Here is a 26,311-nt window from a genome sequence, read left to right as displayed (position 1 = left end):
TTTCATTTTGACGTACCTGTGACCATGAGGTATCTTTTTTGTCTGTGACCATTATTAAAACAAACTGAACTAACAATCAGACTTCCTAACTGCTATTATCACAAAGTAAAAATATATACCATTTACATTCAAACACAGTTGAGTTTAGTGACAGTTTAGTGATAGCAAAATTTCTTTCCTATAAAAATAAAAAAATTACGAATTGTTTCTTTAACATTTATGTTTTACACATTTCTGTCTGACTATATATTATAACATACATAATTAGAACATTTACATAACTCAGAAATAACCTTACACAGATATGCATTATAGGTACATGTGCGTATGTATCCATGTACACACACATATAAAATACCACTATGGTAGTAAAAAAAGAGTATTTATTACATATACACAAATATGGCCCTATTTGGCCTGTGTGACCCTGGGGAAGTCACTTAACACTGTCTCAGTTTCTTCAACTGTAAAATGAGCTGGTGAAGGAAATGGCAAACCACTCTAGCATCTATGCCAAGGAAACCCTAAATGGAGTCATGAAGAGTTGGGCATGACCGAAATGAATGAGCAACAAAATTAAAAAGAGAATTGTCGTCAAAATCAGTTAACACTATATACTGACACATATTTTGTTCAACTTAATCATACTCAGGCTTTCCAGTAGGAACATCCAAAGCATACTTTCATTTTTATTCTTCTGAGATCCACATAATATTTACGGACAACTGACACCAATACTTTGGCAAGAATAGTAATCTAACATTACTAGTTCAAAAATGACTTAAAATAATTTAAGAATTCCTAAATAACCCAAAATTATTGTTAAGCCATTAAATTAACCTAAATATATGTTATAAAATTCTATCTCATCTGTAATATATATTTTGGGTACAAATCATCATAAGAAACAGCTTTATATAACAGGTTAGTACTTGCCTAGTAAAGACATGACACAACTTTAGAAACTCAGCCTGGGGAAAAAAAATGACTCAAACATGAATTTCCAAGACTTTGGCAAGACAAAATTCAAAGCAACTGTTCCACAGCAGATCTGCTTTATGTTCTAAAAGCTGAACTACTCATTATTAATTTCTTAAAATTAATCAGTGATGAATTTTTCAATATAGGTAGTCAATATCTTGCATTATCCTTATAGTTGTGAGAAAAGTAGCTAGAGGCATTTATTCTTGTTTAATATTAAGGAAGTAAACACAAAAAGTCACAGACACTTAGAGGCACACAGTGAATAAACACCCTAGGTCTCCTGACCATAAACTATAAACTGACAGTATTAAGTGAAAGTGGTATTATACATGAATTTGCATAAACAGTCTCTTCCTTGTGTTAATGGACCTGTTATTCTTCCTATCTGCAAAGAACACAATCCATCTGTGCCTTCATATTCAGTGTTATTCTTATCTGTTTTCTCATTCCCAAAATTTTTATTTACTCCTGAAGTTAGGGAACAATGAATTTTAGGAGGCTAGGAAATACCCTGAAGGTTTCTAACATTTCTAACACTTTTGAGTCTATGCCATGGGACTCCAAAATGGAAATCATGTAGTGATTACAGAGAAAAAAATCTAGCAGCAGCCCATTATCTATCTGGATTCCAGACATCTTCAACCGCAACCTTCCAGAACAAGCCCTTGAGTAGCAAATAAGTGAAAAGATCTCTGAACCTTCAATCAATTCATTCTTTTGTCTAACTGTGCACTCCTCCAAGGATGTTGATTTCAACCCATCCATGCATTTCCAATCTGTTTAAACTTGTCTCTTGTAAAACCTCCTGAGAGAGTATGCCCAAAGTGCTCAGTATTTTCTTTCTCTATAACTCTACTCCTAAAACTCATGGTAATGCACAAATCCCTAGCTGTAAAAGACAGCCCTGAGGCTCCTGTTGGAAAGCTTACTAATACTTTATAATTCATAACAACTTTTGTTAAAAAAGTGGAAAGCTGGAAGTGGGTGAGTCTAGCTGCTATTAAAATCAGACAAAATGAGAAATGATGTTAGACAAACTGACAGGAAGGAAGATGAAAAACAAAACGAAAAAGCATAGGTAGAACTGTATTAAAAATATAAAGAATACATGATCTTAATGATAACTGAGTCATCCAGAAAAAATTAAACTTAGTGCAAAAAGTCAATTTCATAAAGATGGTATAAAATGTACTTGATAAAAAGATCCCCCCAAATTGACAAAACAACAAAAATTGACCCTTGTTGGAGAAAACTTTAGATATTAGAAAGCTTAGTTATGTGCGACATCCCCTTCTCCATAGATGTTAAAAAACAATAAACAGTGAATGAATACACATTATTTATTTTTTGATACTCAAGCAATCCAAATGATTGGAAAAGGTTCCCAGGTGGATGTACCTGTCACCTACAATGTTCTGTACTACCGCAACTAATGTTGGAGCGTAGGGCTTTCCCAAATTATTTGATGATTGTCAGGTTTCCTCCTGGGTTGACACCACAAGTAAAATTCTGTGTTATTATTAATGTAATTCTATTCCTGGACTTTCTAGAACAGAATTACAAAATCTCTACTTACATACATTAATCTCCTCTAAAAGGATGCCTTTATATCACAAAACTTTCAATCAAATTAAAAGAAGGTGAGGATAAGTGAAAAGGGAGAAAATGTATTCTAAAAACTATACAAGAACTACAAATGCTGATAGATAACTTTCATGTAACCTCAGAATGGTTTAGAATTTTTGTTGGAAACTAAGTGAAACTTTTGCAAGATATGATGAAAACTCTATAAATAATATGGAAAACTTAATTGGACATTTCTTATCATAAACAATGAAGTATCCAGATAATATTTTATAACAGTTGAAAAGTTGGAGGACTTTTAACTGAACTTTAAGCCTGGAGTTCTATTTTTGTTTTCTGTGCGTGTGTGTGTACATACATACATAATTTATATATATACATATATATACACACACATACATACACACATCTACATAACTCACACACACACATACATAAATATAATCTTTGACTACTTGTTCTCTCTCCTTCCCTCCCTCCCCAGCTCTCTCTCTTCCCAAATGTCTTTTGCATGTCCTCTTTTCTCTTTTCATACTGCTACTACTCTATTCCAGATCTCCATAACCTCTCGTGGACTATTCCAGTAACCCTTCTAATTAATACTTCTTGTTTCATGTTTTTACTAACTCCAACTTGATGCCAAAGAGACTTTCCTAAAATGGTGGTCTGGCTATCTCATCCCTTCTCCAATTCAATATATTAAGTGCCCTATTACCTCTAGGATAAAATGGTTCCCTCTTACCTGTAGGATCAAATATAAACTCCTCTATTTGATATTTAAAGATCTTGCCAACATGACCCATTCTTAATATTTCAGACCTTAAACATTCTATGTTTTACACCCACACTTTCTTTTTATTCTTCCTACATAAGTCATTTCCGACTTCTGTGCTCCCTCCATGCATTGGCTGCCCTCATATTTGGAACATTATTTCTCATATCATTTGATTCTTAGAATTCTTTGATTCCTTCAAGACCAAACTAAAGCAACAACTATGACGGGTTCTTTCTGGTCCCCACAGCTTCTAGTGCCTTCCTCTCTCAGGTTATTATCATTCTACACTGTATTTGTCTTGTATATACCTATCTATAAATATGCTATTTTTTCTTATTAAAATGAAAGCTCCTTGACCACAGGAGATGTTTTTGCCTTTTCATTGTGACACTAGAACTTAGAAAAGCATCTGACATAGAGTAAACCAGTTAATCAGTTGACATTCCAATAATGTTTTTTGGTCCATGTCATGAGACTGCTTCATAATAGAATCTATTTCATGATGAAAAGACTATAGTAATATCTCACTCAATGAAGGGGAGGCTTCTGACAACTTCCTTAGTGCTAGACATACTAGAGATATTTAAGAAATGATGTTTATTAAACATATTCTGAAAAAGAGGAGGCATAACACCATTTGTTTTATAGTGATCTGAAATTGGTCTTTTTTAGAGAACAAAACTGTAACTTTAACAAAATTTTGACAAATATGGAAGAACTAATAACAACAGCCTAAAAATGGTTTGGGAACAAAATAAAATAGAGCAGTCCTGCTACTGTACACTTGTCCCTAGAACTTAGTGATCACGTGACTATAATTTCCCAGTTCATTTGAAATATACGCCTTAATTTTCCATGAACTCAGACTGTTCAAATGATGAAAGAAACAGAATAATGTGAATAGTAGTAAGGCAGAAGAGAATCAAACATGACATAAAGATTTAAATAGAAAAAGAAAACAAGGAAGTCAAAAGGGGAAATTAAAGCATGAAGTAAGTTTTAGCATAGGAGAACCAGGAAGCAGTCAGAAACAAAAAGATGAGAAAAATACATTAAATTTTATAAATAACACAGGCACCCTGGTATATAAAATAAGGTATATGGGGATTTTGGAAATCTAGTAGTTTTTTTCTACATCTTCTGTGAAGGTCTATTTCTACAGATAAAAATTAAAAATACAGTAAACTTTAATATGGAACTTCATTTAACCTCTGGGATTCAGTATCCTCACCCACAAAAAGCACATTTCACCTCAAAGAACAGTGTAAACAGTTGATAACAGTGTAATATTGTGCAAGACTGAGAAATCACAAGGACAGAGCTGCCAGATCTATTGATTCAAAGAAAGGAGAAAAGATTTCACAGAAATTTTCATATTTTCAATTATTTCAGATAATTTCATAATGGGTATACTTTGTGAATATATAAATTCTTACTAAAAATTAGCCTTTCAGTATATAACAATTAGTAGCATTGGTTTTCCAACTAAGAGGACTCAATTGTGATCCATGCCTTTTATATAAAAAAAAAAAAACATACTTGGATTTCTCCAAAATTTTTTTTAATGTAAGTAGAGAGAAATTGTATGCAACTATTTTTTTCTGGATAAAATTTAATTATCACTTCTGGAATGTTTACTTCTTATAATTTTTCATCAGAAACTCACCTTTGCCATTTCTGAGAAAACAATTTATCACTTCACATAATTTGGGTTATCAAATATTTGTACTTTTAAGCCTTGTGTTTCTTAAGTAATGAATTTTACATTTACAACTTATATATTATGCATGTTAGGTACTCACTTAAAATGAAGATCCTTGAAAGTAAAATGTGTTTCAACTATTCCTGTCGTTTTCACTCTAGTTCTCAGAACATCCTGCTGTGTTGGGATGTAATTTGGATGTGCTATTCTGTCCAAGTCATTCAAGTAGCTGCAGAAAAAGATGGTAGGTTACTCATACTAACAAAGAAGAACTAGAAAAAGGAAAAGAGTAAAACATTTCCTAAGTACTTCTTCTGAGGTGTTAGGCAAACAGAGATCAAATTTAGACCTAAATATTTATGAAAACTCTTACTGAAATGAAAGAAATGCAACAATTTTTTAAGATAAAGCAAAAAAAACCCCAAAAACCACTTCATCAGTTGCAAGCAAAAGCAAAATCCAGAACAGTATGTAAGTCAAATAAAAAAAGATCTAAGTTTAATTTTACTTCTAGTTTTTAAATGTGTTCAGTGGTAGAGTATTCAATAATGCAACACCCCCTTACCAGAATGGAAAAGTTTTGACTATGGACATAGTCTATATGTCTGCTGTGCAAGAACCAGTCCAAATGTAAAGTGGCTCATCACAATATGCTTCATTCAATTCATTTATGAATCATTTCCTGATATAACTCTCAAAAAGGTACAAAGGCAACAGATTCTGTAATAGGGGAGTATGTGCCCACATAGATGAAATAATGAATTTTTGAATTTTTGAGCAAGAAACTTAACTTTACTGGCTTCTTTTTAAAAATGAATCTACCCAACTTTCTGTGGCTATATATCTATATCATATCCTTATGGTTCATGTCAAGTTGAGGGAACTTTTGGCCAAAGGTTGCAGACATTCTTCCATGAAAATTCTCCAGACTTTGATCACCACAACCAGGTCCTGTTTTTTCTACCTTACATCTTTCCAGTCAATCAACTTTCTACCACTTATACCAAAGTGGTTCACTCAAGTCAACTAGCTCTTGCTCTACCTGCCTTGGGATTCATTTGACCAGGCTTCCAGGGCCATGCTGCATCATAAGAGCAGCGAGGTGTTTGTTGTATGTGATAGAATACAGGCTAGGATAACATAATATTTCTTTGAAAAATGTTATTGTTAGATAGGAAATACCTGGAAGATATCTAGATAAGTACTTGTCATCATTTTTATCATATTTTTCTCATGGTATTCCACCCATAAAATGGTCTTCTTCTCCTCTTCTATTCTTTAAAACCTGCTTGAATCCCACATTTCCATAATTTTTCTTTTTTCCAATCAACCCAATTTGAAGTGATCTCCTCCATTCACAAGTCATCCAGTAATTGTTATGTCTTAACTTGGTATAGTGAAAAGAACAGAGGACATAGAGTCAGTTATGTGACATCCAGCAAGTCACCACCTCTCTGTGGTCTGTTTCCTCATTCAATTAAAAAAAGAAGAAACTGAATCACATGATCTCTACAATCCCTTTTGTCTATGGACCATTGTGACTGATGAATATGGTCACACATCTTAATGTTGACAATGAATGTGTTACTGTATCATATCTCTATATTCAATAGCAAGCCTTTTAAATCTTTTGTTTTAACCTTGTAAACATTTATATCATCCTGTCATAAGGTCCTAAAAAGGACCTACATCCGTTTCCACAACAGCACCTAGCACAGTGTCTTATGCATAACATATAGTATGCATTTAATATGTATCTGATTGTATTGCATTACACTAGATGAGAGTAATTTTCAGAATATTCTCTGCATTTTATATTTCACTTCCACAAATATTTATTAAACATATATTATGTGCAAGATACTATATCAGGTAAATGATAGGGACAAAAAAGAAACAAAAAAAGTAGAATTCATTCCAGTACATTCTACTGGGAAGTTATAACAGGCAAAGGGATAAGCAAAAACATGAATTTATGGAGGAAGAGAACACTCACAAAAAGACACTTTAAATTGCAAGCAAAAGAGCTTATATGTGATCCTTCAGGTAGTAAAAGAACCACTGGCATTTGGTAGCAAATATAGATAAGTGACAAGGTTAGATCCATGCTAAAGAAAAAAAATCCTTTTGATGGATATGTGGAAGATGGAATGGATTGAAAAGAGACTTGAAGAAAGGAGAAGAGACAAACTGGAAAATACTGAAACAGGAAGAGGTGCTGATGGTCCTGAACTAAGGTGGCAATCCAGTGAGTGGTAAAGGGATGGATAAAAGAGATGTGATGGTAGAATCAGCAAGGCTAAACAACTAACTTAGAGAAAAGTATACAGGATAACTCAGAGAGGACAAACTTTAGTGACAAGGATGATGATTTCTTCAACTGAAATGAAGAAGTAAGGAAGTGGCTTGGGGGGTAAGGAGGACATAAGTTCTGCTTGGGACATGCTGAATTTGAAACGATTATAGGACATCCTAACAAGAGACCCCAAAGGGAAGCTCCGGAGACTGGGACTAGATATACAGTTCTGAGAATCATCTGTTTAAAGAGCAATGTAATGATGACCTTGCTGAGTGCAGAGACAAAAGAAAAGGGCTCAGAAAAATGCTTTGGGGAGGGGGAAAACCTAGTTAGGTAATAGGATGTGAAATGATAAACTAAGAAAAGGAAATGAATAAGAGTTAGACAGGTAGGGAGGAAATGAAGAAAGAAAATTATCACAAAGAACAGAGGGTCCAGGAAAGCAGTACAGAAAATGGCAACAAATGTTGCAGGAAGTTCCAGTAAAATGACTGAGGAAAAGCCGACTGATTTCATTGGTAATAACTAAGAGGAGGCAGCTAGGTGGTGCAGTGGGTAGAGTGCTGTGCCTAGAGTCAGGAAGACCTCAATTCAAATATGGCCTCAGATACGTACTAGGTGTAGGATCCAGGGCAAGTCAAGTAACCCTATTTGCCTTGGTTTCCTTATCTGTAAAAAGAGTTGGAGAAGGAAATGGCAAACCATTCCAGTATCTCTACCAAGAAAATAATCTATGATCATGAAGAGTCAGACATGACTGAATGACTGAGCATCAATAACTAGGAACCCACAGAGCATAATCAGTTGAGTAACTGAGTCAGAAAACAAACTTCAAGAGGTTGAGAAGAGAAGGGAGATGTGTAGCAGCTGAGGCAATGAATGTAGACTTTTTTCAAAAGTTTGTCTATAAAAGACAGAAAAGAGATATAAGGCAATAACTTTAGGAAAGTGGCCAAAAGTAAAAAAAGGGAAAGAAAACCTTAAATGAGAACGGCCTTAGTCCAACGAGTAAAAATTGATTAGAAATTATGGTATTGGGTATTAATAAGGATTTGTTCCAAGCTAGCCATCAATGAGAATACTAAGGTGAAGCTACAGAGAAACTTTCAGATAAGGACTAAAAAGTGGTGGTGAGCACTGAGAGTAGTTTATCTTAATACTTTTTTATTTGCATGGTAAAATCAGCATAGATTTATTCTATGTGTCTGATGGTTAGATTTTTCCATATTCATAATTTGATCTCAAGTTCCATTTCTACTTCCTTGCATAGAGCACATTACATACCGAGTTCAAATGTAGTGGTGGAAGTGGCATTGTTGCTGGAGATGGAAACAGTTTGCTATAGAAAAATTAGTGAATTTGTTACTGGTCACATTTTTTGATTTACTTCAAGTTTAATCTACAAATTCTCTCAAATTATTTTATTTAGTTGGGTTTCACACTGAACATCTGCACACTTATTTTTTGTTCTGTTTTTTGCCATTTTATAAAGTAAAGCTACTCATAATTTCCCTCTGTCCTCCTCAAAGCTGTGCAAGTCAGTTTGTACTTCAAAAGTGGTACTGACCTTGTCTGCCTTGATCGCCTTTGTCTAAGAGATAAGTGTTTGCTGGCTGAAGAGTTATATGGTTTCTTTTGAACTTCTCCATGTGGTGACCTATACTGAACTTGTGGGATGATGATAATCAGAATCAACATTTTAGTTTATCAATTTCACATTTTTGAAAGTCAAGCACTTATTCTAGGTCAACCTAAAGCTTTTTTTTTTTTTAATTTCATGAAGTCTTATTTCTTGCCTTTACGTTTTTTTCCTTATTTTTTTAACAAGGAATAAAAAATGGACAACCTAAATACTGAAGCAATATCCATTTAAAAAAAGAAACTAAAAAACTTATAAAGGCCCCCACCATGTTGTACCAATTCTCTATGAAACATGTGAGAACATGGATAAGAACTGAAGATATTAAAGTAGATATAAGATAAGATATTAAGGTAGATCTGAAAAGATAAGCCTATATCATAGTAATCTATACAAGTAGAGGGAAGGCTAACATGGAGAATCTATAGTAATGAAATATATATGTGTGTATATATACATATACACACATGTGTACATATGCATATATGTAAATTATTTCTAGTAGTTATGGAATAAAATATTAATATTCCCTGTTCTTATTTTTCATGACTTCTTTAGCTATTAAGGATAAAATGTTCTTGAAAGCCTCCTTATTGAAACTGCAACTCCACTCAAATATTGGTTGTTTACTTGTATGGAGACCTCAAATGATTTTTTTCCTGTAGTCCGGTAGAATTTAATAAAAATTCCCTCCTTTCAGTCTTAAATCTAATGGTATGGCATTGTAAACAAGAGAATTTTAATTTATAAAATGAAATTATTTCTATTTTATTAGAAAAACTAAGAATTTGAGATTACTCCTAACCTGCTAACTAAAATTACAGCATAGTGTTAATAAAGTACACAACACAGGTTGTAGTTACATACTTAAAAGAAAGCAATATTAATAATTCAATATCAAATTACAATCATCACCTTTAAAACAATCAAGTGAAGTAGCCTGTTATTTTTTCTGACTCTAAGAATTTCAAGGTGAGACTAACAGGTCCAATAAATTACCAACATATCTTCATCCTACGATAGTTTTCCACAAATAGGGGAAACTTCTTTCCTTGAGTCCAAAGCTCTTAGTGAGTTCTATTATTCACTCTGCCTTGAAATGTGCCCAAGTGTCTGGCTGACTAGGCAGTGTGACCAGTGAGTATATGTGCATATACTGTTAATGACACAGTGATAACCTTTTGGCAATGTGCCCAGGCATCTGTCTCTTCCCTGTCAGTTAGCTTCATTTTCACCCCACCCTCCTGTTGGAAAAGTATTTGAAATGCTAAGTAATGACTTTTCTTCAGGTCTCAATGATCTTAAATTGGTTCCAGCATTTAGGTTACTGCATAGCTCATGACCAGTAAATACTACAACTCACTATTCCGATGGTATCTTCTGGATTTCATCTAGTTCCTGTGTTAAAAGTTCAGAACCCACATAGCTTTTGGATTAAGTAAAAAGAATTTCAAAAAACCAACGGGCCTTAGTTAATTTTTCAATTTCCTTCCCTTGGCTCCCTAATTACAAGTGCTAATATACTGCTGGAAAACAGAAACTGATTTAATCCTCAGAATTGTCCTATTCTGAGATTTTTAAATTCAGTTTCAAATTAGGTCAATGGAATTTGTATGCTTATATACTTTAACAAATAGATGAAAAATGATTCGTAAACCTTCAACATATCCATATTAAATACATAAGCAAAATAAAGCGGTCTTTGGGGATTGCTCATCTTTTAGAAGTCCACTTACATGGACCAACTTAATTTAATCCATATTCATTAGGGTACTACTAAGTGCCTTGACTGTGCCAAATAGTGGTTGGGGATGCAAAATGGTTGATTTCTAGGAACTTAAGTTAGAAAAAGGAGGAGGGGGGAACACAAGCAGTACAAGTGAATATATGATGCTAGCAAAATATATGTCTCACACAGTAAGTGCTAAAGAAGGCTCAAATACAATATGGGAATGTGAGACTGATCAGTCAAGGAAGGACAGCTAGAGGAGGTGAGAATATAGCTGATCCTTGATACACAGATCAGTGTATCTGGATAAACAAAAAGGACAGGGAGAGCAAAGCAGACAAAAGGAATGGGCTCTATCTTAGGAAGGCTGCTAGCAGCCATTGTAAGCCCAGATATAAAGCCACAGAACTATTAAGTCGGCTGATGGTTAGTTAGTGACGGAACTAGGATCTGAACTCTGGTCTTCTAGACTGAATGACATATTGACTACCACACAATGAAATATGCGACTAATAACAGAAGTGATTTTGGAAGATAAATCAGGCCACACAAGCAAAGAGAGAGATCAATTAAGAGAGTGTAGAAATTGTAAACTTTGTAAATTGGAATTGTCCCAGATAGTTTTTACTAGTTAATATTGATATGTTATATACAAAAGGTGCTCAATAAATCTTTAATTTAAAAGGGGTATGAGTAGTGCAGAACCATTCAAATTTTTTTGGCAGGAATAAGTAACTAATAATTCATTCTTTATAGTCATTAGGTGATGTGGTATAGTGGACAGAGAGCTGTCCTTGGAGGTGGTGGGCAAGTTCAAATCTTGCTTTTGATATGTTGATTGTTTGACCCTGAATAAATTACTTAAACTTCTCAGTGGCTCAAATAAATATCTAAGACTGTAAGTTGGAGAATTAGTTGTCCATTTGCATTGATAAGCGAGATTTCTTCATCAGGAGCTCTTTATACCAATGAAATCACAAGAAACAATAAAAAAAATTCCTTTTAATAATAGGAATACAAGTACACATATACCTATATAAATGTATAGATATACACATATTTAATATGTAAGTCTGTTTGCATATATGTATATAAATATATGTATATATGAGAAAGGGATGCATTATTACATACATTATTACATTAAAAAAGATATTAGTGTTAAAATATCTAAATGTAAATGTTTCTATAGAAAATAACAAATCCCTAATTTTATCTATTTTGTAAATGAGTGTATCTTGTTATAACAAAACACAGTTCAAAAACAATGAGTTTATAAAACATAAAGAGGATTCCCTACAAGTTGATTCAACCAGAGAGCTCCTCTAATACTTTTGAATTTATAAAAGTTCAATTTAGGCATCAAATTTTCATCAATGGTTCTACTGTAACAGAGTGGTATGTTTGCATTTCATGGTATTAAATGGGGAGAAAGGAAGGAACCTGAAGACTCTCACGAAAAAGTGTTCAAGAGCCATGGAAAGAATACAAAAGTGGATGTGAAAGTGACTACTACATAGTTACTGAAGTCATTTATCTGGTAAAATCAAGTACCACTGGATATTAATGGTTATACAATGGACCTTTTCAGATTTCAGTTGTCCTAATAAATAAAAAAAATTTCTAGGTATATGGAGCATTTTATTTAAAATCTCTTTCTCTGAAATAGAAATATATCTATTGAAAAATATGTAAATACTCCTACTGAAAATTATTGATAGATCTGGTGAATCACTGGCTATGCACCATTAATTATGCAATAATGAAGAAAAGCATGAAAAGAAGACCAATACAGTATCAGAGTATGGATATGTAAAGATATATAAGAAAAAAAATGCTGCCTATAAAAATACTGATAATGAAGACTGATCGAACACAACCTTCTTTTTAAAAAAAAAAATAATACTATTGAGCATACAATAATACTCAAAGAACATGACAGGCAATAATTAGTAAACATTCACATAATCCAGCAGTCACATAATCTATCATGGGCTATTTCTCATTGAGAGAGAGAGAGAGAGAGAGAGAGAGAGAGAGAGAGAGAGAGAGAGAGTGTGTGTGTGTGTGTGTGTGTGTGTGTGTTACTTAAGGCCTTTCATACCATTCATTAAATACTCCATTATTTTATATTCAACATTTTATTACACTTGTCTGCTCTATTCTTTTATAATTTACTTCAATTTTGAAAAGTTAACAATGCCAACAAGAAAATGAAACCATCTTGTAAAGTTCAGCAAATACAGAGTATATGTTTTTTAGAAAAGTTAAGAATGAAAAATATTAAATGAACAGTAGGTATTTTTTTTAGAATTTTTTTTGCAATGATCTACTACTCTGGGGTAAAATCTAAAAGGCAGGCAGGTTTTTATAACTGTTTACATTACTTGGGGCAAACGGGGGAGGCTGTTCATTGAAATACCATTTAAAGACCTCACTTCTATTGTCTTTCACATGCTCTACTGAAATATATGATATACTTATGACCAAACTGTTATTTACTGTCATGTCTTGGCACCATCCAAAGGAATCTCTCCTTCAGGTCCACACTGTTGGAACATGGCTTCTCAATATCAGGCTAGAACGGGTTACTTAATTTGTTTTGTATCATGGACCCCTTTGGCAGTCTGGTCAAATCTGCAGCCCCTTTGCAGAATGCTGTTTATCTGCTTTTTAATTCATAAATGAAGAAAGTGCTTAATTTCAGTTAGGGGTTACTTGAAGACAATTTTTTTTCCCCTATCCAAACTGTAAGAACTTCTGAAATCTATTCCCAGACTCCTTAGTTAAGAACCCTTGAACCAGAACAACAATGCTGCAATAATCTAATTACACCGCAATTTCTCTGGCTCCAGTAAGATTCTTAAGACTCTCACATATACATGTGAATATTGGCACTGGAGATAATTGTTTTTCCTGGAAAAGTATTTTTAAAAAATTCCTGTGATACATATTTTCATTAAAAACACACATTCATTTCTTCAATGAACATAAAAGAAATAACAAGTAATGACACACTGAAACATACAAAATAAAACACCAAGACATTGAAATATTTTGAGTTATGTAACAATGCATCTAATAATTTAGCAATAAAAATCTGAATTATAAGGAAACTTGCTTTTAATTATTAATGAAATTTTAGTTCTGAAGTTAAAATTACTTACTATGCTGCAGAATCATTAAGTTGGTATTCTCGGGACCTGTTGAAACAGGCTTGTACACCACTATCTTTCCACAATCTTTTGATAACACCTGCAAGTTCTGCAGTCATAAAACCTTCTTCGGCAGCTCCAGCAAGTACAAAAAGTTGCCGGGCATCATCCTGAACAATTACAAAACATTAGAAAAGTTGAGGGGGAGGTGGAAGGGATAACTATTGTAAAACAAAAATAAACATTTATTCTGTTCTTAAAAAAACACAAAACAAAAAAAGAAAAAGAAAAACATGCTCCTTCCCCAAATCACTATGTATTTCTATTAATAAAACCATCAGAAATAAATATTTACAGAATCAGAGAACGTTATTGCTGAAAGATGTCACACCTGAAAAGTAGATGGGAAATAATCTGTTTCAACACACTCATTTTACAGATAGAGAAAGTGAGGTCCAGAGATAAAAAATTTGTCTAACAGTTCTCCCAGGTAGTAGCAGAGGCAGAACTAGAATCCTAGTCTAGAGCTCTTTCTATGACACCATGTTACTTTTCTTGCAAACATAGGCAGCAAGATATGCTCCCTGTCCTCAAGGAACTTACAATCTACCGTTAAAGACAACACAAAGAGTAGCAAATGAGTCACTATGCTTTTAATTTTTATAACTCCAGGTTAAAAAGAGCTTTCCCACTATCAGACTTTGTGAGGTAAGGAATGTATTATAATCATCATTAAAATAGCTAAGGAGACTAGAGCTCAGAGAAATCTGAGACTGGTTCAAACAAACACAGCTAACTTCTACATTCTGACCTCAGGTATAGCATTCTTTTCACCCAGACATTAAGTCTTAAATTTTGTCTTATGTGGGATGCACTATAATACTTACTTTGGGAAACTGACAGATGCTTTGGGAACCTAGTCCTTAAGAAACTGCCAACATTTTGGGGTAAGACTAACGAAGATTTAAGCTGAAATTTGAAAGACATATCACCAAGATAACAGGGTAATGGGTAGGTAGGTAATGGGGAGATAAGTATTCTAAACTGAGGAAAGAACATGAAAAATATGGAATGAAGATTACATATCTGAGGGCCATTCAGAGACCAAAATGACCACAGTTAAGGAGTTCATTCTTTCATTTCAACTAGAACTCATTTAACTAAATGAACCTGAAGGTTCATTTTTGAGGATTAGTGGGATGTAATATTGAACAAATAGGTGGGGCTGGATTACTGAATATTCTTAAAGATAAACAGATTTAGATTTGCTGATTAATTTATTTACCCTATTTGGAATTAAAAAAAAAATTCCCAGATACTTTTCACTATGAACCAATGAATACGAAATAAAGGGTGAATTCAAAATAAGAATACAGTTATTTTAAAACATTAAGTAAAAAATCCATTTTTACCTAATTATCTGGATATTTTCATTAATTTGCACATGTGTGGAATGAATCTCAATTTTTTTGTTGAAACTAATTTTTCCAATCTTCTTTTTTTTACTTCAGTGTATATAAAGGGGGAGTGTGTGTGTGTGTGTGTGTGTGTGTGTGTGTGTGTGTGTGTGTGTGTGTGTGTGTGTAAAGCAGAGAAATCTATCTTACTTCAAATAAGACTTCATTATTAAACGTTTATGGGATTAATTTCCTCTTGGGCTTCAACATAAAGAATATTTTATTAAAATGTTACAATCTTGATCAAAATCACAGAGTCTGATTAAATATATCAAAAGTTCAGAGGAAGGTAACCAGGAATGGTTAAAGACCTTGAGATCATGTCATGTGAGAACTGGATGCCTGGAGAAGAGAAAATTTTAAGTGGAAGGGACAGTTGTCTTCAAGTACCTGAGTAATTATCATGTGAAAGTAGAATTTGAAGTGTTCTGTTTATTTGGCTCCAACAAGTATAACAGGAACAAAATGCAGAAGTTTCAAAGAAATGAACACATTTCGTATTATTGTCAGGGAAAATAAACAAATTTCTTAATACTAAGAGAGGTCCAAAAGTGGAATAGGCTGTCTCACAAAATGACTGGATATTTTCCCCCACTCCGTAGACATTTTCAAGCAGGGTTCAGGTGGCCACTTTTGGAGTGCCAATTCTTTTTAGATAAAGGTTAGACTATGTGGCCTTTGAGGGCCTTTCTAATACAGAAGTTGTGATTCTACATCAAAATGCTTCATTTTTACTTTAAAAATATCATTATGCTCTAGGACAAGGGACATCTTTATAAATATTTTTTTCTACGTATGTACTACAAATTTTGTGACAATAAATTAATTTTGGATTGACTTTTTCCTCTCTTACATCCAGCTGAATTTTAGATGTTATATTAGAAGACAGGAAAAGAATAATATGTGTACCTTATCACATAACAGATATAACTATCATTTTGATGCAATTAAGAAGGGTAGTGATTTTTTCATCTTATCTCAATAATAAAATTTTATAGTAATAACATGAACATTTCCAGAATACTAGACATATTAATATATTTTTAATATAATTTACTGGATTTCTTAAAAGAGTCTGTATTCCATACATGCAAAATTTAAAAATGCAAACAATGCAAAAAGTATCTTCCAAATATTTAAGGTCATTTTACCTACTTTTATACTTCAAACACATGGGATTTTATCGCTAGTGTAGTATTAACTACATTCTCTGCATTTAGTAAGTAGTCACCAAAACCTGCTATGGCCAAACAATTCATCACCACATGGTCAACTAAGCAATAAACCTTCCAGAGCTTAACTAGACTATTTCTAAGGACAAGACCTATCTAAAGTTCTTCCATCTGGCTAGTATCTGCCAGAGTTTGCTGCCTTTCAGAAAAGTCTGCAACATGCCACAATGAGACATAAGCAAACTACAATATAGACTAAATTATGTTGTAATTTTTTTGAAGTAACTACTAGATTCTTGGCCATTTATTACTTCCAGTTAAAAACAATACTAAAGTTGAAAGAGATCTGCTTACAGTATCCTTTTCCTATCTCAAAGCACTAAAATTTGACTAAAATTATGTGATCTATACACCTTTTTAATTGTATTTCTTTTTCAGCTCCTTAATGTTTCACATGTATTATGATTAATCGTAAAGTTAGAATAACTGCTTTGGCCATCTTCAAAGAGCTTTTTTCTTAGCTGAGCTAAGAGGTTAAAAATCATGATCCTCATAGGTAGTCACTTTAGCCTATATTCTGTATTTTTTAAGCAAAATAGAAAAAATACCACTGTTTATAAAAAAAAAAGTTATGTTATAGAGAAGAGGGAGTTTTGATGGAGTTGGATAGTAAAGAAAATTAACTGAAAGAAAACAGTGCCTTTTTCTTGCCAATTCATAAAGTTCACCATTTTTCCAGACGTGAACAAAATGTGAAAAACAATAAAGTCTTCCAGATGGGATCACAACACATAAGCATATGTTTCCTTTTTTTAGGAAATCTCAAGAAGAATGCACGCAATCAACTACCACATGGGATATATCCTTAATAAGCACAAAGAAAACATGTCCTTAAAGACCTACATTCCTGTGATCATTTATAAATTTAAAGTAAAAAAGATATAATTCGCTACCATTCAAAATAATCTTTCAATATAATCTAAACTACAATCAATTAATATAAACCATTTCAATTTATTTAAAAGGCTCAGATTTAAGGTATAAGCTGAGATTTTTGTAGAAAAGAACTTTATAAAAGCTAATTATTATTTTCTTAATAGCTGGGGGATTAAAACCTATGAACAAACAAACACATCTAACTCTAAAGCAAGATCTGAAAAACAGAAGGAAAATTCTAAAAACAGAGGTTTCACTATACTTATTGATGACATCGGTCCTTTCTTTGACTTTTCAAAAGCAATTAACATCCTAAATGATGTCAAATCATCCAATTATCAATAAATCACTAACACATTATCATCTGAAAGACACTAGCAGTAAATCAAAATGAATATGTACTTTCAGACATAACACTGAAGTCAGTTATTATGTGTGTGTGTATATGTGTATATATACAAACCCACATAAACGGCATTGAAAATAAGCAGTGGGGAACAGGAGGAGAGTTTACAAACAAGCCAATAGGGCCTTATGTTCAGTCAGTTTGCAACATAACGGAGATTCACAAAAAGCATAAAAAAATGTAAAGAACATTGATAAAAATGGCAATAAATAATAAAGCATACAGAGAATATGCTCAAATCAACGTTGCCAGAAAACAATGAGAAATTAGTTTGGTAAGATTTTAGGGTGGTTCAGTAGCTAAGAGAGATACCCTCAAAGACAAGAAGACCAGTATGTAAATTCTTCCTCTGACATATGATAGCTATATGACCATGGGCAATCTATTTATCCTCTCATTGGCCAAGGCAATGCTCTAAGGCAGAAGAATCAGACACAGGGCTAATTAGCCTGCCAGCAACGTCAAGGCAAACAGCCAGAACCAGATTAAAATGTAATCAGGAAATATTTAACAAAATAAATTAAAATGATATACAACACAGATAATATTAATGTGGTTTTTAAAGTCAATATGCAGAGACAGGGATCCTTATGTACCATTTGATGGCTGGCCCTGTTTCTATTTGAGTTTGACACTACTTCTCTAGGAAAACTTCAGAGCAGCTGACCATCTACAGTGCTAGAACCTCACCTGAGAGTTTTGTCTACACCAAGGAAATCACAGATCCAATCTAAAAGACTGAGGTGACTAGGTGGTATGGTGGACAAAGTGCTGGGCTTGGAAGACCCAAGTTCAAATCCACTTTCAGATACTTACTACCTATGTGACTCTAGGCAAGTCATTTAGCTTATCCTTGCTTCAGTTTCCTCATCTGTAAAATGGGGATAAAAATAACACCAAATTCCCAGGTGAATAAAAAATTGTTGTGAGGAGCAAATGAAATAACTGTAAAACACTAAGCACAGTGCTTGGCACACAATTAAGTGCTATAAAAATGTTAGTTATTATTATTACTAATATTATTATTAAAATACATTGAATTAAAGATAAGTTTTTATAGATTACAAAGGCAAAAGAGTTTCAATTTCATATGACAGGTAACAGATTAAATTCTTATTCTAGGAGTTAATGTAAAGAAAAAGGTGTTTGAGGAAAAATGTTTCAAATCTAGTAGGAAGAACTGAGAAATGAAGGGAGACTCTCACAGTGGAAAAGAATAGAAAAAAGCAGAGAAGCAGAAGGGCTAGAGTCCATATGTGTGGTCATAAAAATGTAAACTAGGGTGGTGTCCATGTAAATAAAAACCAGGAACTATTGTGGTGAAAAAACCGGTAGACCCTGATGATGGCAAATATAAAGACTTCATTTTTTATTTACTTTTAAAGAACATCTGGCTTATAAAGAATATATTGTCTCCAAAAAGGTACTGCACATGAACTTGCTAATATCATAATAAGATTCTTTGACAGGTAAAAATCAGAAATCTCTTTAATGATTCCATGTGCTAATGTAACATGACACATAAAACAGGGAGACAAGCAGCATGGTACATCAGAATGGGATCTGGATCTGAAATCACTTCTCAGGACTCAAGTTTGAATATGTTTTTGGGTTAAATCATTTAATATTTCTGTGACTCAGTTTTCTTATCTCTAACATGAGGGCAATGGACTAGATGGTAAAGGTTCTTTCTGATTTTAAACCAATGAATCTATGATCTTCCAGGGCCTATTTTATCTACCTTCATTTAATTACTGTGTCCATCATACCCTGTGTGCTGCTCACACACAGATCCTGAATTTTCCTGCCTCTATTTAATGCTTAAGGTGATCTGAAAGGGGTGAAGGTAGAAACATTATTTTAACCATAGATCTGAAGATGGAAGGAATCTTAGAGGCCTACCCAAGTAGTGTCAGGAGTGAGAGCATTATCACTGGAAAAGGTATCAAGTCTGCCATGCTGGAGATAGAATTACAGCAAATAATGACTATTCCATATTTTTTAGGTTTCTAATGTCATGGTTTATAAGAAGCATTCCATTATGAATATCCCCTTGTCTATCCTTTATATTTTTTAATAATATTGGAGGTTCTCCTCCGAGGATGACTTGTACTTAAACTGAACTTAGGCAAAATGAAGAATGGTTTTTCATAGTATATAATCAAAAGGATTAAGTGGGAATTCAACTTTAGCAAACACACACACCTTTTTAGCAAAATTTAGGATGTAACTGCATATATACACTAAATTTTAAACACCAGTCTTGATTCTGGAGGAGGATTCTGGAGAAGCCCATGTGACCCAAGACCATAACATAAAGGACAGTTGTGGATCTATACTGGTAAAATGAAGTTTCCTCACTGTGAATTCTCCAACCTCTTGAAATCACAGGTCTAGACCAAAACTAAATCACAACTTTATAACCTGTGGGGACTGAGATAATGAAAACTCCACTAATAAGGACCCTGTAAACCTTCTCCTGCTTAAAATCAATGTCAGATAGTTTTATTAAAATTTACTATAGAATATTATAGCTATGTAATTTATTCTTTCAATTTAAAATAATGAATGTATCAAATCTATTAGGTGTTGGCAGCACAAATACAATGAATCAAGCAACCTTTATTCACAAGTACCTTACATTTAATGGGGAAAATAATGGCACGTATATAAATAAGTATATGGATAATAAATGAAAAGTAAATAAATACAAAGGTGGTTTAAGAGGGAGGGCACTGGCAGTTGGGCAGAATCAGAAAAGTTTCTTGTAGATAAGATGACAAGGTTATGTTCTCGAAGAAAAAAAAAATCTGAGAAACTATTCAAAAATCTATTAGGACTCAGTTAAATGTGACCGTCCCAATGATACTTACCGCCCTCGCAGCGTCTCCAAAGTCTATCTTTAATCTCCCCATTGCCCTAATAATAGCAATAATTGACTGAATGGTGTTGCTGTAAACAACTGCTTTATACTGTTTACATTCTTCTTCTGAATAACCAGCTTCATGGATAATTCTAAGAGGAGAAAAAAATAAAGAATTTATTTGTCTTACCAGAAAGACATGTTCTAACTAGAAATCTCACGATTGTTAGTTCCACCTACTTCATTTGTTTTACAATTGTGCTCTTCCCTGATTCACCAGCTCCTAAAAAATAAAGAGACACAGTTACAAAGGCCCCTTGAACAACATCTTTAATTACAAAACTTGTTTTTTTGTCTTTGATTTCAGAAAGTGCTTTTATCTTTGAGAAAGCTCTCATGAAACAGGGCATTCTAAATTAGTTCAAGAAAGGAAAGAAGGGAGGAAATCTTAGATATATATAATTGTAATATATACATATATAATTCTAAGTTATCATTATATGAATCTTTCCCCAAAATGCTGTTTCTATGTCAATTCTTTTTAGTATATTATCTGTAACTGAGGGGTAGCAGAGTAGATAGAAGGCAGACCTCAGGACCAGGAACATACCCTAGCTACATGACCATGAGGAAATCACTTGAACTCCGAGTGCTCTAGGCAACTCGTTTAAGATTATAAATCACAAAATAATAATAAATAAGATTATAAGTCACAAAAAAGCATGCTGACCTGTACTGGTAGAATGAGTTTCCAAATCTGGAAGTTCCTTACACTAGCAAAATCATATCACTATTTTATTTGCATTTCATTTCCCAAGATATCTTAATCTTATATAATCTGTAGAGGTGCTCCAGGAGAGGAAGGGAACAAAATACTGAGGAAAAGGAAGTAGAAAAACAGAGGACGATTTTATTGCAGCTTAAACCTTCCCAACAAGTTAGGACCATTGAAAAATATTTGGCTAAAGAAATGGGAGGCAATATTTCTCTGCTATTCTAGGATTTTAAACCTGTCCCCTGAAAAATATTATTTTGCTATTATATATTCCAATACTGAGAGTAGTTTAAAAATGAACATATACTTTAAAATGACTCATTTTATAACTTTAAAATCTCAATTTCTCTCTGCTAGCTAGTGTTCTTTGATGCTAACAACTGTCCCCTCCCCTTCAGTATTATCCTCAACTTACTTTGACATTACTTTTTTTAAAAATAAATTATATGGCTGCAGATAAAATAGAATACAGGAGACTACTGCACACTTAGACCAGTAAACAGAGTTGAGTAGAGGGGGAGGGGAAGAGAGGTCCATTTATTAAGTATTACTGTCATGCTAGGCATCCTTGTGGTTTACTTGGAATGGGGAGAGGATGCCTTCTTGCACAGCGAACAAAAGTTTGGTGGAAATACAGAAGGGGAAGAAAATGTGCTGATGCTGGGTTGATTTCCACAGCAGTATCTGGCACGTTCATAAGGAGAAAAAAAGAAGAAAAAAACAGAGTTGAGGCTAGAAAGACTGGACCCAAACACCAAACTGCTCCTCAGGGTATATGTTACAAAACAATTCTCTGCTCATCATTACTAACCCTCTTGACTGTACAAGGCTTAGTTATCTAGTTGGTGGCTCCCATAGGATTTGTACACACAGGCTTCCTTTTTTGCCATTCTGTTAAAAAAGTGATGAGAAAGCTACACTCATGAAAAGGAAATGGTGTCAACAGTCGACAAAATAAGTAGATGAGAAAAGTTGCAGTTAAGTGCTACAATTTAAGATTAAATGGGGATTTAATTACCCATGGTATCCCAGACCTATACCATTGCAAATAATTTACAGTTGTTGTGAATGCCTGGGGGAAACATTGTCATTCAATAATTTAAGAAATTAAATTCAATGTCTGCTCCCCATGAAAAAGGAAAAAAAAAACAAACAAACAAGAACTGGATGTGCAATCATGGCGTTTACAATCTGAGCTTTCTAGGGTATGTGCCAATGTACACACATCCAAGATAAACACCCCATTACTTATTAATCAACAATAGTGTACTTGGCACTGGGGAAAAGCACAATCTCTGTCTTTACAGCTTAGTGAAGATAACTGTTTTTCAGCATTTTAGGAATAAACAACTCCAGCAACCCATTAAGATTAGCTTTTATCAAGTGGCATTCATAATAATGCTTTTTCCTGGGTTTCCCCAACATTTCTGGGATTTTCTGGCTAGTATTTTGTCACATTATTAAAATATACAGACAGTAATGTCAAACATTAGTGAGACACTGTGGAAATAACCCCAGAAATCTGTGATCAATTCAAAGGTTCTCATATCCACTATTATGGGACAGATGCACCTTTAGAGGCTAACAAAAGCCTCTAAATTTTGGAAGCCATGTATACCACTGCGCAGGTAAAGGACTACTTTAGGTATCTGTGTCCAAAAAAGATGTTGTAAGACCTTCCACAGAAAGAATCATTTTTTATTGGTAGAAAGTTTCTTTAAAACTTAACTTCGTCCTTACCTATGAAGCTTATATGTGACACTGCCTACTTCACTTGACCTGTCAAACAGGTATAATGTCTATGTACACTTTATAGCCCAAAAGCACTACAATCTGTCTTTCAGTAACAAGAGAATCCCTTATTGATATCGATATAGATATATATACACATGTGTGTGTGTAAAATTTATATTATATAATTATATATGATTATATATTATATATTAATATTATATAATTTGCCTTTCTTCTAATTTAGTTAAGTATTATGTTACTTGATGAAGTATGCTTATTTTTGTATGGAATGGATAACCAGAAGCATTAATACTTGGAGGCCCTTTCAAAACATTTTTCTTTTAAGCAATTTAACTGTCTTGCTTTGGTCTCTTATAATAGTGATCTTCTAAATACTGTGAGCAAAAGCTCTAAAACTGCACTTTTTAGTATATTAGGTAGCAAAACAGAAAATAAGAGGTTAAACCCAAATTATTAATGTTCCAACTTTTAGCAATGTAGGCAAAAGATAGGAAAAATTCTCTAAGTGATAAAGTGAATGATTTTCTAAGAGATTTTTTTGCCTGACTTTTCTTCAAGGACACATTCACATGACTGACCTTGCTTACTGAGAATGTGGGCAGCTTAATGTTGTACAATGAACCATTAGTCAAATATCAATCAAATCTACTTGTGGAAACATTCTTTTCTCTCTCATTTACCTGTTTCAGGTGAGAAATTCAAATCTGAATTCAGAATTATCACACAAAGCAGATGAAAAGATAATGAAATTAAGTTACTATTCAATTTAGAGCTACGTTTTCTAGCTAAACCATCCATTTTACTAATTCATAAGCACTGTTACATGTAAATTTGAATATACATAATATATATATGCATAAACACAGATAATATTTTATGTAGCTTTTCAATAACGAAACTTGAACATTTGATTCTGGAACCCTTAAAATGCCCACCTTCCCTTACCCATTACTTGTGTAAAGGATAGAAAGAAGTGACTCACTAAGGGATGGCTATAGTAACATTACAATGATAAAATGCAAACCCCTTGTGTGTAGATTACACTCTCACTAAATTTCCCATTGGATTAATTCACACCTTTCTTTGCATGAAAGAGTGAAGAAAGGAAAGAAATGATTCAGGGTGTACTTAGGTAAACCTCTTAGTTCAAAAGGCTTTTTCTTATATCTTTGCCAGAAGAAAAAGAAGACTACTCAATGCAACCTCAATAAAATGAAAATTTCATTCTTTTCCACTTCCTATTCAGTCTTACAGATTCTGCAAAGAAATAACAGAGACAGACACACTGTTTCTGTTCTGCTTTGTTTTAAAGTCATTTTCTTAAGTTTAACTACCTATGAATAATTAAGATCACTTCCACTCATTGTCTTCCCCAAAATGTCCATGCCATCTTTAATTTTTTATTTTCAGTATGACATATTGGACAGAATTGGCCTAAGGAACAGGAAGATGTGGGTTTAAAGACCACCTCTCACACATACTGGCTTTGTGACCCAAGCAAATCACCTAACTTCTCAGTGTTTTAAACAAGTCTAAGAATCTAAGTGGCTGAGAATACCTGGGAATAACCTTTTTATTTTTAAATCAGGTCCTTTAAGGTAATACTAGGTAGGGGAAGATCTTTTAAAAAGTTTTCTATATTTTCCCAAATACATAGAGGAAAACAATACTGGACATGCTGCAAAGACTTCAATTAGGATGTCTGACTAATGCTTGCTGTTTATCACTGAATGGGCATTGCCTCAGTCAAACTGAGACCTATTAAGGACCTTAGCTTACAAAGGCCAAGGTCTCCCACTGCATCCAGGGCCATCTTCAGTCTTCTTGATCTATGTCTGGACCAAGATGGCTCTGAAGGAGAAAGTGAGGCTGGTGATTATGCAAAGCCCTCCCTCACTTAATTCAATTCAGTTGCATGTCATATCATCACCTCCCTGATGTCACAGTCTACTCTGAGAATGAAGGACAACCAATAACCACCTTGACTAATGGTACAAAAATATAAGGCTAAGGTGTGGCTAAATATTGAATTTTTTTTTTTTAAAGTTTACTTACAGTAAGATTGGTCCTTAGTTTTTTCACACCTTTCAATCAAGACAAGATAGATGAGTTAAAAACGTTTTCCCCCCAAAACAAATGTGTATGATGGTAGGACATATAGCTACAACTAAAGGGTGAATCCAAATAAAAGCTCACACACTCATGGAATAGGTTTTGGGAGGAGAGTGCGAGGAATTCATATTCCTCTTTCAAGTTCATTTCAACCTTTTTAAGCAGATCTAATAGAAGTGTATAAGAAATAGCCTTAAAGACTTGTATAGGCCACAAAGCTGTTAAAGGATTTGCCCATGATCACATAGCCCTGATCTGTCAGAGGTAGGACCTGAATCCAAGTCTTCTAGAATTTCAAGCCTGACCTTTCCATCCAGTATGATGGCTTAAAATGAATAGTACTTAAAACACTAACATACTGATGACAGAACAGTGAATTAGTCTCATCATTCTGGCCTTGTGAGTGGCTTTTGTACCAATCTAGAAAGCACAGAGAGATTTTAAAACCAAAACCAAAACCTTAAGAATTATGATGAATATAACAGCCAACAATAATTTCAGAGGACTAAAGATGAAACATTCTCCCCCCGCTTCCTCCTGACAGAGAAATGATGGATTCAAGAGGCAAAATGAGACGACCAATGCATCAATTTATTTTGCTTGATTGCTTATTTATCAAAAGGGCTTGGTTTTGCTCTGTTTTTTCAACCCGTGAAAGGTAGTAGAGTGAGGAAGTATGGTGATAGAACTACCTGATCCCCTCCCCCCAAAAAGGATCACTGAAACATTTTTTGGTTTATAACACTGAAAAAAAAACAGAAGGAAAACCAGAAGGGAATTCAGATGAGCAGAACACCTTTAAATTATATTTTGAATTAATTTATTATGTGTTTTAAAGGAAAAGCACAGATGTGTAGTTTTGTCTTTGATCTTTTTCATATATGTAAATGTTCATTTTATTATGTATTTAAATTGAGAACTTTAAAAAACTAAAATATTTTTTAAAAAATCACCCAACTAATTTGGTT

The 26,311-nt window shown here is 33.5% G+C and overlaps 1 protein-coding gene across 3 annotated transcripts in view; it reads right to left on the bottom strand.

The window, feature by feature from the left end:
- The window catches only part of GNAI1 (G protein subunit alpha i1), a 101,434-nt gene that overhangs the window by 15,489 nt on the left and 59,634 nt on the right, over positions 1–26,311 (bottom strand). For all 3 annotated transcript variants that reach the window (XM_072653197.1, XM_072653199.1, XM_072653196.1), the window contains 4 exons: positions 20,942–20,984; positions 20,712–20,853; positions 13,880–14,037; positions 5,146–5,274 (listed from right to left, as the gene is read on the bottom strand). In XM_072653197.1, coding sequence (XP_072509298.1) covers positions 5,146–5,274; positions 13,880–14,037; positions 20,712–20,853; positions 20,942–20,984 — 472 coding nt within the window. The remainder of the gene's footprint in view (positions 1–5,145; positions 5,275–13,879; positions 14,038–20,711; positions 20,854–20,941; positions 20,985–26,311) is intronic.

Source organism: Notamacropus eugenii, chromosome 3 (genome assembly GCF_028372415.1).
Source record: "Notamacropus eugenii isolate mMacEug1 chromosome 3, mMacEug1.pri_v2, whole genome shotgun sequence".
Lineage (NCBI taxonomy): Eukaryota > Metazoa > Chordata > Mammalia > Diprotodontia > Macropodidae > Notamacropus > Notamacropus eugenii.
The sequence above is the reverse complement of the archived record's forward strand: the minus strand, read 5'-3'. Positions and strand labels throughout refer to the sequence as shown.